General features: G+C 33.4%; 1 protein-coding gene across 10 annotated transcripts in view; it reads left to right on the forward strand.

Moving 5' to 3' along the window:
• NFAT5 (nuclear factor of activated T cells 5) overlaps nt 1-13,528 on the forward strand; it is a 129,954-nt gene that overhangs the window by 96,827 nt on the left and 19,599 nt on the right. For 7 of the 10 annotated variants that reach the window (XM_024556142.4, XM_024556141.4, XM_024556145.4 and 4 more), the window contains 4 exons: nt 402-536; nt 662-714; nt 5,941-6,073; nt 11,912-11,995. In XM_024556142.4, the coding sequence (XP_024411910.2) occupies nt 402-536; nt 662-714; nt 5,941-6,073; nt 11,912-11,995 (405 nt within the window). The remainder of the gene's footprint in view (nt 1-401; nt 537-661; nt 715-5,940; nt 6,074-11,911; nt 11,996-13,528) is intronic. The other 3 variants (XM_024556144.4, XM_071219851.1, XM_024556147.3) reach the window with 1 other exon arrangement.

The raw sequence follows: 13,528 nt of genomic DNA on the forward strand, positions 1-13,528 counted from the left end.
GAAGTCTTACAGTGGCATAGCACAGCTGACATTTTTAAGGTTAGGATTATGGGACAAGCATGTTTTTAAATTGAAGTTGTAAAAAATGTTATTGAGACAAAAACAAGACCAAGTCCATATTTTAAAACTTTTTTATTTCTGTAATGAGAAAACAAAGATGACATATAGTAAATTAAAACCTCATCTTAGACACTAATCCATTCCCATAAAACCTTATAAGAGTTATTAAAAATTAATAGGGGTTTTTCTATTTTTCCTGTTCTTTGTTAGGGTAAAAGTTAAGATGTAGATTAAAGGAAGTCAAATTTAGAGGTCAACAAAGACAACAATTGAGGGTTGATTTTAGGTAAGAAATAAGTTTTGGTGGTTCTTCTTATGGAATGCTTAATGTATTCCCACAGCTCAGCCAGCAGGAGTGCCAGAAATTTTAAAGAAAAGCTTGCATAGCTGTTCAGTGAAAGGAGAGGAAGAAGTATTTTTAATTGGCAAGAACTTTCTGAAAGGAACTAAAGTGATTTTCCAAGAAAATATTTCTGGTAAGTAGGCATAATACTGGTATAAATATTGTTGCATATTTCACTTTGTTATAAAGATACAGTCATAACTGCAAAGTAAAATTTTTTTCAAAATTTTAGTAAGCCACTGTTTTTATTTCAATCAGATGAAAACTCTTGGAAGTCAGAAGCTGAAATTGACATGGAGTTATTTCATCAGGTATAATTTAAGCCTTTTTATAGTTTGATGGTTTACTCTCTGAGAAATTCAGTTTTGTTCTGAAATTTTCCTGAATCAACAGATTAAATTTTTTCTTTATATGGGATTGATGTAAGTCATTTAGTTTCTTTCTTGAATTTCTTTAACTGAAATAGAACTATTCCACTGATGCTAAAAGTGAGAGTTCTCTATTTTAAAAAGTTTTAAATGCATTAGCAAATTGTCATTGCTAGCAAATGAAACATATCTTTTCTATTATTTATTTGCTCTGGGAATTTGGATTATTTTAAATCTTAACCTATTATGAGTTAAATCAAAGGAAATTTATTTACAGAATACTTGCTACGTTCCAACTGTTTTATGTTTGTTAGTTACCTTTTTATACTCAAAAGCACAATTTGTTAGATTCGTATTAAAGAGTGTGAATTTGTAGGCCCTCACTATGGATTGTTTTTTAGATAACAAGGAAAAGGAGCTTGAAAACAAGAATAAAGAACTGACTTAAGAATTAATGCAGAGCAAATAGGACCAAACAAATGTTGAGACTAGCAGAAGAGGATAAATTTATATGCAAATCAGATAGAAAACATGTAGAACAATAGTATTTTTAGGTGTAGATCATAGAGACTAGAGAAGTAGAGACATAATAATGTGTAAAATACTCAAAGCCTAAAATTTAGCATAAAATGCTGATAGGAATCAAAAAGCAAATGAAAACAAGCAGAGAGATAGAAAAGGCAAAAAAATTGAGACTGTATTTAGTTTTTAAAAAATGTTCTGAATTCCTTTGTATTTTATTTATTTTTATTCCTTTGTATTTTAGGAAAAATCTAATACAATTTTAAATATCATACATCCAATATGTTATATCCAATATATTGCCAAACTCAAAGGGCATAGTACTTCCTAAGACTGCTCTCCCTTTAGACATCAGCCACAAGTTCAGTGGTCCCTTGGCCACTCTCACTTTTGAACAGCTGGCTTCAAATTCAACGGTTCCCACTCCCCTTTCAGACTTGCTAGAACAATTCACAGAATTCAGGAAAGAACTATACTTAACTATTTTAGTTTTATTACAGCAAAAGGACACAAATCAGAAACAGCCAGAGAGGTTCCATAGAGCAAGCTTGGTCTAAGAGAGTCCCGAAGATGAAGCCATTTTCTTTTTCCTCTCTTCTTCCTCTTTTCTTCCTTCCTTCCTTCTTTCTTTACTTTTGAGGCATGAGGTAGTTATATTTTTAAAAAACTTTTCTTCAGTGCATTATGCCAGCTATAATAATCATAAAAAAAAGATATGTGGTGGAATAGAAAGGAGTTATATCCTTATTTGGTAGCTATACCTAGAGATCCTGGGGGTTTTGCAAACAAGTATGTAAACAAATTAAATTACAATAGGATCTTTCATTGATTCTCTGGTTCTACTGTTAATTTTTAAATTTTTATCTTTTGCAAAGAGAACTTTCTGGATTTTTTTTTCCTTAAGAGGATTTCTGGGAAGTATTTAGAGTAGAATCATATCTGAGGTATAAAGACTTGGTCCTAGGTATTATATTAAAGAAAAAACACAAAAATTAAACATTTAGGGGGATGGATGATCAGAAAACCTATTAAAAGAAATGAGACTTACTGGTTATAAAGAAATATCAGGCCTATACAGAAAATTTGAAAGGGCCTCTATAATATTAAAAAATGTTCAGAAGATGGTATAATAAAAAAGACCATTTGAAGATAACTTTGAAATTGCAGTTATTAGTAATTGTGGTAGCTATTTGCAAGCCCAAAAATCAACTGGAGCCCTAAACTTTTTCTATTATACAAAAATTGAGATTAACAAAGTTGGAGAAAATAGTTCTTTGTTTAATATTTGTCTCTTTTAGTCAAGGCCATAATATGTGATAGGCATATTGCCATTATATCTACTCCAATTTTAACAATTTTAGATAAGTTCTATAGGCCATTTTTTGCTTATTATACACATACACACATACACACAGGGGTGGGCAAAAAGTTTACAGTTGTGAGTATGTGAAATAGTTTATTCTTGTGTTATGTATTATCATTATTTATTTGTATTACAGCTGTAACCCTAATTTTGCCACCTCTGCGTGTGTGTATGTTGGTTTTGAAAGAAAGCAAGAGAAAAGATGCCTGCACCAAGACACATCATGATTAAAATGCCAAAGGTTAAAGATAAAGAGAGAATCTTAAAAGTAGCAAGAGAAAAGCAGTTAGTTACCTACAGGGGAGTTCCCATAAGACTGTCAGCTGATTTCTTAAAAGAAACTTTGCAGGTTAGAAGGGATTGGCAAGACATATTCAAAGTCGTGAAAAGCAAGGACCTACAACCAAGATTACTCACCAAACAAAGATATCATTTAGAATCAAAGAACAGATAAAAGAGCTTCCCAGAAAAAAAAAAAAAAGCTAAAGGAGTTCATCATCACCAAGCCATTATTATATGAAATGTTAAAGGGACTTATTTAAGAAAAAAAAAGATCAAGCCTATGAACAATAAAATGGCAATAAATATATATCTATCAACAATTAAATCTAAAAAACAAACTAAGCAAATAAGCAGAACAGAAGCATAGATATAGAGAACATTTTGATGGTTACCAGAGGGGGTGGTTCTGGGGGAGTGGGTGAAAAGGCGAAGGGATTAAGAAGTAGAAATTGGTAGTTAAGTTACAAAATAGTCATAGGGATGTGAAATACAGTGTAGGAAGTGGAGTAGCCAAAGAACCTATATGCATGACTCATGGGCATAAACAATGGTGTGGGGATTACCTGAGGAAATGGGGGTGTTGGGTAGAGGAGGGCAAAGGGGGGAAATTGGGGTAACTGTAATAGCATAATCAATAAAATATATTATTTTTTAAAAAAAGAAAGAGAGCTAACAGCTTGCAATGTGGAGGTTATTTTTAAAAGGGAACTAGATACCAAAAAATGGGTGTATTAAAAAAAAACAGGCAGAGGTATGTTTGATTTAAAATAACTTGTTTTTAAAAGCATGAAACAAGCATTAATATATCAAAAATAGAAAATTGTATAGATTATTGTTTCTCAGCCTTTAGTTTTCAAGGTTCTTTCTATTGCATTTTTGGAGTGTAAGAATAAAAACATACGGAGACGCTTTTGGAATTTCCAGTATAAATATGGAAAACAAGTTCTTAATAGAAATACCAAAAAGATCCTCAGAATCTGTGTGAATAACTAAACTAAACAAAGGCTCGAGAGTTCAGACATTATATGTTTTTAAATTGTTTTATTTAGGAATGATAAATTATCTCTTGGGAGAGAGAAAAAATCTAGCACCATTGCTTGTAAATTCTGAAAAAGTTTATCCCTTGGGAAAAAGAAAATTGTTATTTTTGAATCCAAGAAGATTTTTCTAAGAAATTAAGATTCAGATGTTCTCCTTTTACCCCAGAGAACATTGTACCTGTTCCAAAAGCCTCTAATCCTTTGCTTGTTTTGTCTCTGCTGTACTCCTAGCTCAGTAATAGTTAACTGCTCTTAATTTGTGAGAGTCATATTTAAAAACAACTTTCTATCACTATTCACAATTTACTTAGTTTTTAATCCAAATTGCTTGTAGAATAGATTCAGACTGAGGAAATATGAAGAATTAGTATCAAAATAGGTTCGTTTGGTTTTTCAAAGGTTTCAAAGTAGATTTGCTTAAGTAACTAACATTTTGACACTAATTCTGTTACTCATTACCAAAACGAAGTTTTTATTCAGAAGAATAATTTGTTTATAGGGGTTGCCAAATAATTTTAAAATGGGAGGATACTTTACATGTCCATCGGTTCAGCAGTCTTTTAAACTGCTTTGTGTTGCAGTTGCAGTGTTTAATCCAAAGAGTAGAAAAATGAGGATAGGCCAGATTTAAAAAACACTTTCTTAGAAGTTGGGTTAGTGCAGTTACATTTTTTTGATGATATGTGATATAGAGTATGTGCTGTCAGATATTTTTTGTTTATAATGTGACTATTTCACAGTGTTTTAAGATGGTTTAGACACAAATTAACTGTTCAGAAATTGGAACCTTCATCTTGGCCTTATTTGTCACTTGTTCTATTCAACTGAGTCAACTAACTATAGTCTAATTAAGCAATGTCATTAAATGCACTTCACCCTCAGCTGTCACGTCCTGCATATCAATGTTCTCAAGTACAAAAGCATAATCGCTATCTCTTGATGTTCCTTCCCGTTACTCTATTGTACCAGGGTAAAATAGAGGAAGTCTAATGTGTTTCACAGTATCTTACAAGAAGATGTAGTACCCTTGAGTACCTTTGAATAAGTGCTGGTGAAGCATTTATGAACTCTTCCCTTTTCTTATAAGGATGCTTCTGCCACTTTTCTGACAAAAAATAACTTTGATTTACTGGGGTTTAGGTAAACTGAACCCTATTTGGCTAAATGAGAACTAAAGTGATTAGCAAGCAGTGAGCTGCCTTGTGAAATATATCTCACTTAAGGTTGTACAGAACATATGGTAACTGATACTGTGCTTGGTGGGCATATTTTTTCCTCAAAATTTATTCATTGTTTTATTCAACAAATATAGTTGTGTGTATTTTGAGTAAGGCGCTTAACAGGATAGATAGACTGGAGAACAAAATGTCTAGGTTTTCATGGAATTTAACATTCTCGAAGTTGGAGAGAGACCAGAAAAAAATAAGCAAATAATCACGGTAATTTCAGGTGGTAAGTGCTGTTTTAGAAATAAACAAGATTATGTAATTCAGACTGGGAAGGGGGCTACCTTCATTCCCAAGGATAGTCAGAGAAGAGGTAACATTTGAATAAGACCTGAAAATGGTTAAGAAAGTAGACATTTGAACAGGTAAAGGAAAAATATTCCAATAGGAGAGAACAGTGAGTTGTAAAGGCTCTGTGGTAAAAATTAGTATGTTAAAAGAATGGACTGAGAAGGGCAGTGTGGCTAGAGTATAAACAATCTGGGGAGAATGGGAATGAGATAAAGTTGCCAGGGTGGGAAACTTATAAGCCATTCTAAAACATTTGGATTTTATTTTAAAGTAGTTTTAAGGTTAATATCCTGATGCCTGTGAATCTGAGCTTTAAAATATTTTTTTCTAGTAGGACTGTTAAACTTTATAGCTAACAGGAAATGTACTTAATTACAATTTTTATTTCAAAATTTGTATTTAAATATTACTTCTTTTCTGACTCTTCTAATTTTCTTTCAATTAGAATCATCTTATTGTGAAGGTTCCCCCATATCATGATCAACATATAACATTGCCAGTATCGGTGGGAATATATGTAGTGACCAATGCCGGAAGATCTCATGATGTTCAGCCATTCACTTACACTCCAGACCCAGGTATGCCAAAATAAAAAATTCTGAACTAAAATGAATGATTAATTTTGGAAGGATATGAAAAAGACCAGTCAATCAAAAAAGAAAAAGTTGTATACTGAGAGGAATTGATAGTAGTATTTTTTGTAAAGTCAGACTCTCCAGAGTTATCATACAGGTTACTCTTTAGTAAGAATTACCATTCACTAAGTACCTCTAATGTGTAGAAGAGTAAAAGTGACAACTTCAGGAAACTGCTAATAGTTTAGTGTGGCTGGCTTTTTTGAAGGATGCATTTTGGGAGATGTGAGAGATAAGCTTGGAGAGATAAGTGATAAAGTTACAAATAGAGTTATATGCCTGTAACATTTTCTAATCTTTATAATCAAAATATCAAAGACTACTGGTGAATAAATATTTTAAATATAATTTTAAGCATTTAGGTAAAATAGATGCTTTAGAAACTAGAGCAATAAGAGCAATTGAAATGTTAAAAGTTTAGATCTTTAGGCTTCTGGCCAAGATGGAGGCGTAGGTAGACACACTGTGCCTCCTCCCACAACCAAAAGAAGGACAACAACAACTTAAAAACAAAAAACAAACAGAACTGACAGAAAATCGAACTGTATGGAAGTCCGACAACGAAGGAGATAAAGAAGAAACATTCATCCAGATTGGTAGGAGGGGCGGAGTCGGGCAGCCGGGGTAGAGAGGACTCGCAGCAAGGCGGCGCCTGGTGGATCCAGCAAGATGGCGGATTGTGGAATGGGGCAAGCCAGGCTGCAGCTAGCAGACCCCACAAGCAGGTGGCTGGCAGACCCTGCGGCCCCACATTCGCATATGGATAAACCAGGAGGAACGGCGGGGGAACTAAGCAGACCACATGACCCAGGGCTCCAGCTTAGGGAAATGAAGCCTCAAACCTCTGACTGAAAACACCCGTGGGGGTTGAGGCAGCAGCAGGAGAAACTCCCAGCCTCACAGGAGAGTTCCTTGGAGAGACCCACAGGGGTCTAGAGTATGCACAGGTCCACCCACTCAGGAATCAGAACCAGAAAGGCCCAATTTGATTGGTGGAGGGAGTGACTAAAATCCAGCAGAGAGTGGAGCAAGCACCATTGCTCCCTCTCTGCCCCTCCCCCACATACAGCGTTACAGCACAGTGGCCAGCCTTACCCCATCCCATTGAACACCTAAGGCTCTGCCCCTTTACGTAACAGGCACGCCAGGACAAAAAAAAAAATGGCCCAAATGAAAGAACAGATCAAAGCTCCAGAAAAAATACAACTAAGCAACGAAGAGATAGCCAACCTATCAGATGCACAGTTCAAAACACTGGTAATCAGGATGCTCACAGAATTGGTTGAATTTGGTCGCAAATTAGATGAAAAAATGAAGGCTATGCTAAGAGAAACAAAAGAAAATGTACAGGGAACCAATAGTGAGGCGAAGGAAACTGGGAAAAATATCAATGGTGTGGACCAGAAAGAAGAAAGAAACATCCAATCAGAAAAAATGAAGAAACAAGAATTCAAAAAAATGAGGAGAGGCTTAGGAACCTCCAGGACATCTTTAAACGTTCCAACATCCGAATTATAGGGGTGCCAGAAGGAGAAGAGGAAGAGCAAGAAATCGAAAACTTATTTGAACAAATAATGAAGGAGAACTTCCCCAATCTGGCAAAAGAAATAAGAATTCCAGAAAGTCCAGGAAGCTCAGAGAGTCCCAAAGAAGCTGGACCCAAGGAGGAACACACCAAGGCACATCATAATTACATCAGCCAAGATGCAGAAGGAGAGAATCTTAGAAGCAGCAAGAGAAAAGGAGACAGTTACCTACAAAGGGGTTCCCATAAGACTGTCAGCTGATTTCTCCAAAGAGACCTTACAGGCAAGAAAGGGCTGGAAAGAAGTATTCCAAGTCATGAAAGGGAAGGACCTACATCCAGGATTGCTCTATCCAGCAGAGCTATCATTTAGAATGGAAGGGTGGATAAAGTGCTTTTCAGATAAGGTCAAGTTACAGGAGTTCATCATCACCAAGCCGTTATTATATGAAATGGTAAAGGGATTTATCTAAGAAAAAGAAGGTAAAAAATATGAGCAGGAAAAATGACAGCAAACTCACAGTTATTAACAACCACACCTAAAACAAAAACAAAAGCAAACTAAGCAAACAACTAGAACAGCAACAGAACCACAGAAATGGAGATCACATGGAGGGTTATTAACAGGGGAGTGGGAGGAGGAGAGAGGGGGGAAAGGTACAGGGAATAAGTAGCATAAATGGTAGGTAGAAAATAGACAGGGGGAGGGTAAGAATAGTATAGGAAATGTAGAAGCCAAAGAACTTATATGTATGACCCATGGACATGAACTATAGGGGGGGAATGTGGGAGGGAGGGGGGGAAATGGGACAACTGTAATAGCATAATCAATAAATATATATATAGAACCAAATATATATTATATTATATATATAATATATATAATATATATATCTAAAGATCTAAACTTTTAATATAAGTTTTATATAAACTTTTAAATATATATATATTTAGATATATATAATATATATATATCTAAAGATCTAAACTTTTTATATATATATATAATATATATATATATTATATATATATATATAATATATATATATATATATATTATATATATAAAAAGTTTAGATCTTTAGATCTTCTGGGTAAAAAGTATATTATGAGTTGTTTGCCTGCATTCATTTAGTTGCATGAAGAGAAGCCTTTTCCTGGCAGAAGTAGGGAGGACATTATTGGAAATGGAAACTCTTCACATGTTCCCATTGACTTAGGCTTGATTTCTGCCATGCTTACCATTGGTTCACTTCATTCCAGGCTCAGGTATTTTCATAATTTGCAGTTCTTCTGTATCTGTAAGTTATTCCCAAATAGTTCAGGATTCAGTAAGGTGCAAAGTGAAAAAAAGGAAGGGAAAGAAATCTCTGGCAACACAAAAGTGATGGGAACAGTAGCTAGGACAATTATAACTAGTCTTGATAAATTACTTTCTATCACTTAGTTGGACCAGTTTCCTTTTTTTTTTTTTTTTTAAATCATGCTTGAATTTCACAACATTGATTATTTTCTATCAGTTTGCACAGAAGTATGGTGCAGTGTAGCACTAATGAAATCTTCTTAGTATTTGTCTCAGAATAAAAGATCACAAATAGGAATTTCAGACAGAAAAAGGACAAGTTTAGAAATAATATACTGACTTCAACAAAAATAAGGAAGAGAAAACTGGCTCACACTCAAAGACCAAATATTTTATCATTTCCATCTTAGCTAGGAAAGTCTCAAAAATCTAAGAAAGTTTGATTTAAAACTAATTGTAGTTTACACCCCAATAAATTCAATTATAAAAAAATAATGGTGGTTAAAGCATTTTAGTAACTGCTAGTTACTAAATATTGACACTGAATATTTTGTGTAAGGAGGTGCTAACTTGTGTGGAGAGAAAGATGACGTAATTAAGACAAAATAACTTTTTCCTAAGGAATATCTGTGTCATTTTGTGTGGGAAGGGAAAAGAGAAGTAAGCATATGTGTATGTCAGGAAATAGCCTTACAGTTTTTGCTGTCTTGAAAATCTGAGGGTTTTTTGTTGTTTGTTTTTATTGATTAATTATAAAGAACTTCAGGACTTTGATGTGCTAGAATCAACACTAAGAATCCTCATTGCTGATTATTATAAATTTCCTTTTGATAAATTGCTAAATAAAACAGATTTAAGTCTTCTGCTTTAAAGCCTATACTAATTGGCTAGATTTAGCCACATTTAGGTACTTATTAATACAGGTTTATTCTTTTAAATATCCTTTATGTTTTATATATCATAGGATAACATTTGCTCTCAGAAACCCTTAATTGAATACATGGCGTGCAAACTTTGTAATGAGATCCAATGTTCAGCTTCTGCCTTTATGATATAGCTAATTAAAGAATCTTCCCATAATTTCACTTTTTTGTATTGTATAAAATGTGATTTCTTTTCAGGTATACATGTGCGAGAGAATATAATTTCAGGAAGACTTGGCTAGAGAAAATCTGCACTATCTCATTGTAATAAATTAGTTGCTATACACCTGGAGGGCCTTGGTGCACCAGCCAGTGTTTCCAAGTTCTGTCTATGCTATAGGCCTAAGACTGCACACATAGAGAGAGTAGTTGTGCAGAAAATGTGGGATCTTGAGTACATGGTCTAAAAGTAGAATTGGAGCAAGGGCTCAAACGAATGTAAACTGGTATGCACCCTCTGCCAGTCACAAGCCCTTCTGAAGCCCTCTGGGGCTACACTGCCAAAAATTCATCACATGTGCGTGCTCTCAGGCACTTAGATACTTAGCAGAGTCATAAAACCTTTGTTTCATTGCCATTTAGTCACTGAAGCTTTGTGTAATCATTAAAGCACCTTTATTTTATTTTATTTTATTTTATTTTATTTACATCAGTCAATTAAGACATAGAAATCACATTAGGTTTTTTTGCAGTGACTCTTCAGCAGTGATTCCTTTTAAGAAATGGGGGATATAATACTTATATTTTTTGTTGTTCAAAAATAAAATGACTAGAATTTGATTTACAAGTAGAAATTTAAAATTTTTTCAAATATTTCTATTTTTAAATCTGTGATTGTTAAAGAGTTAATGTTATGCTTAAAAATTGTCTATGGATTTCTTTTTCATTAAATTCTCAGTATATCATTTGTTGAACCTCTTGCGTAGCATGCTAAGGTAAATAACTTCATTGTTAGGAGATGTATATATTTTGTCTCTTTATTCACAAGTAACCATCTTTTTGTAGTCTCTTTATGTAACTCTCATTTTACACTGCCATATCAAGAGTAAGAAATTGAAAATAAGCTGACTTAACTGCCACTTTGAATAAGATAAGGAATATAAAATGAAAACATTAAAAAATTAAAATCTACTTAAATAAGTTTATCATATAGTCATTTTAGGCAAGAACCTGTTTATTTGGAATTTATTTAACTTTATTAATAAGAACTGATCTCAGCCCTGACCAGCATGGCTCACTTGGTTGAACGTCATCCTGCAAAGCAGAAGGTCGCTGTTTCGATTCCTAGTCAGGGCACATGCCTGGGTTGTGGGCCTGGTCCCCTGTTAGGGCGAGTGCAAGAGGCAATCGGTCACTGTGTTTCTCTCACACATCAATGTTTCTCTCCCTCTCTTTCTCTCTATATCTAAAAATAAATAAATAAAATCTTTAAGAAAAAAAGAACTGATCTCAGTTCTTAGGCCCATTAAATTTAAAGTTGTTGTAGTAGATTTAGTTGGTATGACTAGTTATAATAGCTCAGCAATTCTCCATTAATAATAGCAAAGATTTTTTTTCAATGCTTTACAAAAAGAATAATCATAATAGTAATAGATGCCGTATTTTTACCAGTTTTTCAAAATTTAGCTATATTAATTGACTAATATTTCTGAATTCATATTTTTAATACATTTATATAGATGAATGATGAATTTTATTCATGATGTTACACAGCTTATTTGATAAGCTTAAAAATTCTCATATCACTCTTGTATTCGTCAGATATTATCAATGTGTGTACTATAATAAGAATTTTTTAAAGCTGCTCTTGGTTTTGTTTTGATAAGTGAACATATGCTTCTGCCCAATTAGAGATGATGAATTTTAGAGCATAGACTGGTAATTACAAAACTCATTTCAACTTAGAATTCCTACTAAACAAATAACTTAATGATTCTTTGTGAGAAAATATTCCAATTAAAGAATTTTAAAATACACATTTTGTAAGATGAATGTTTAAATAAATACATTAATCTTTTTTTTTTTAATAGCAGTAGCTGGTGCTTTGAATGTAAATGTGAAGAAAGAAATATCTAGTCCAGCAAGACCTTGCTCTTTTGAAGAGGCCATGAAAGGTATCAAATTGATTCCTCTCAAAAATTGTAAAATAGGTGATCCCATATATTTTCTTTAGCAAACTTTACTATTTTGTTTTCCCTTATGTACTTGGAACACTTAGCACGGTATTTTCCATACTGTAAAATAAGTATTTGTTTGACTTCACTGAATGCAGAGGTTTATTTCCCAACTTGGTATTTCCCATCATTCACCATGTAAACACCTAATTTTTTTAACATGTTGGAGTGGAGGAATTTTTTTTGTTTGTTTTCTATTCCCCAATATTAAAAATTTTATAAGTATATATAAAGCACAATAATGTATGTCAAAAATGGGGCTATAAGCTTTTTGCTAATAATAAGATTAGTACTTAACATTGAGACTGAAGAGACCAAAATATGAACTACCAGCATTTGAAAAAGTTGTTTAGGTTCTTTCTTTGACATCTTTATTTACTCCCCTGCCAATCCCAAGAGATAATGAAGATATCTTCAGAATGTTATAATGTGGTAGATTCTTTTCTTAGCAGATTTCTAACATGACTATAACACTCGATGATACTTTTGTGTCATTATAAATGAAGATGTCAATTACATAAAGGCCACTGATTTATTTCTATAACTCTAGGTTTTACTTACATTATTCTGCCATAAAATTCATGAGTTTAATTAAATTATTAAATTAAAAAATACTTACATTTTTAAGGATCACAACACGCTTAATAAGTTTTATCAAATATGGTGGAATTTTTCCTATTGTCAGTAGTAAAATTTAGCATTCATGTATATAATGTGCTCAATATAGCTTGCTATTATAATTTCTGACCATGAACACTTTCCAAGTAGATGAGTGAGAAATTATGCACTGCCAAGACTATCTGAGTCAACTACAAGAAAATTTACAAATTTGTGCCATGGGTAACCATGGCTAACGTATATTGGACATATATTAAGTGCTAGGTAATATGCTACACTCCTTTACCATCATTATTTCATTTAATCTTCCAAACTATGAGTTAGGTAATTTATTATTCTCATTTTATAGATGAGGAAGCCATGGATCCAGAGAGGCTGAATAATTTGCCCAAGGTCGTTTCCTGGTATTAAAATGGATAAACTAAGCTTCAGAATATAAAGTAACACCTCTAAGTAAAAATAATTCAAACTATGTTCATTAGATAAATAATGCCATACTTAATTAATCCTTAAAGAAAGTCCCGAACATTTATGGTCTAACCTTTGACGACTTTGTGCTTTTCTACAAAAATTCCTTGATGATCTTTTCTTAGAGTATCAGGCTGATAGAACACTAATGTAATCCAATGTGAAATTTTTCATACAAGATTATGAATTGAAGCAGGGGTGTCCGACCTTTTGGCATCTCTGGGCCACGCTGGAAGAAGAAGAGTTGTCTTGGGCCACACATTAAATACACTGTAACATGTAATCACCAAAAAATCTCATAATGTTTTAAGTAAATTCACACTTTTGTGTTGGGTGGCATTCATAGCCATCCGGGGATGCATGAGGTCCACAGGCTGCAGGTTGGAC

The sequence above is a fragment of the Desmodus rotundus genome, chromosome 12 (assembly GCF_022682495.2).
Source record: "Desmodus rotundus isolate HL8 chromosome 12, HLdesRot8A.1, whole genome shotgun sequence".
In the NCBI taxonomy this organism is placed as follows: Eukaryota; Metazoa; Chordata; class Mammalia; order Chiroptera; family Phyllostomidae; genus Desmodus; species Desmodus rotundus.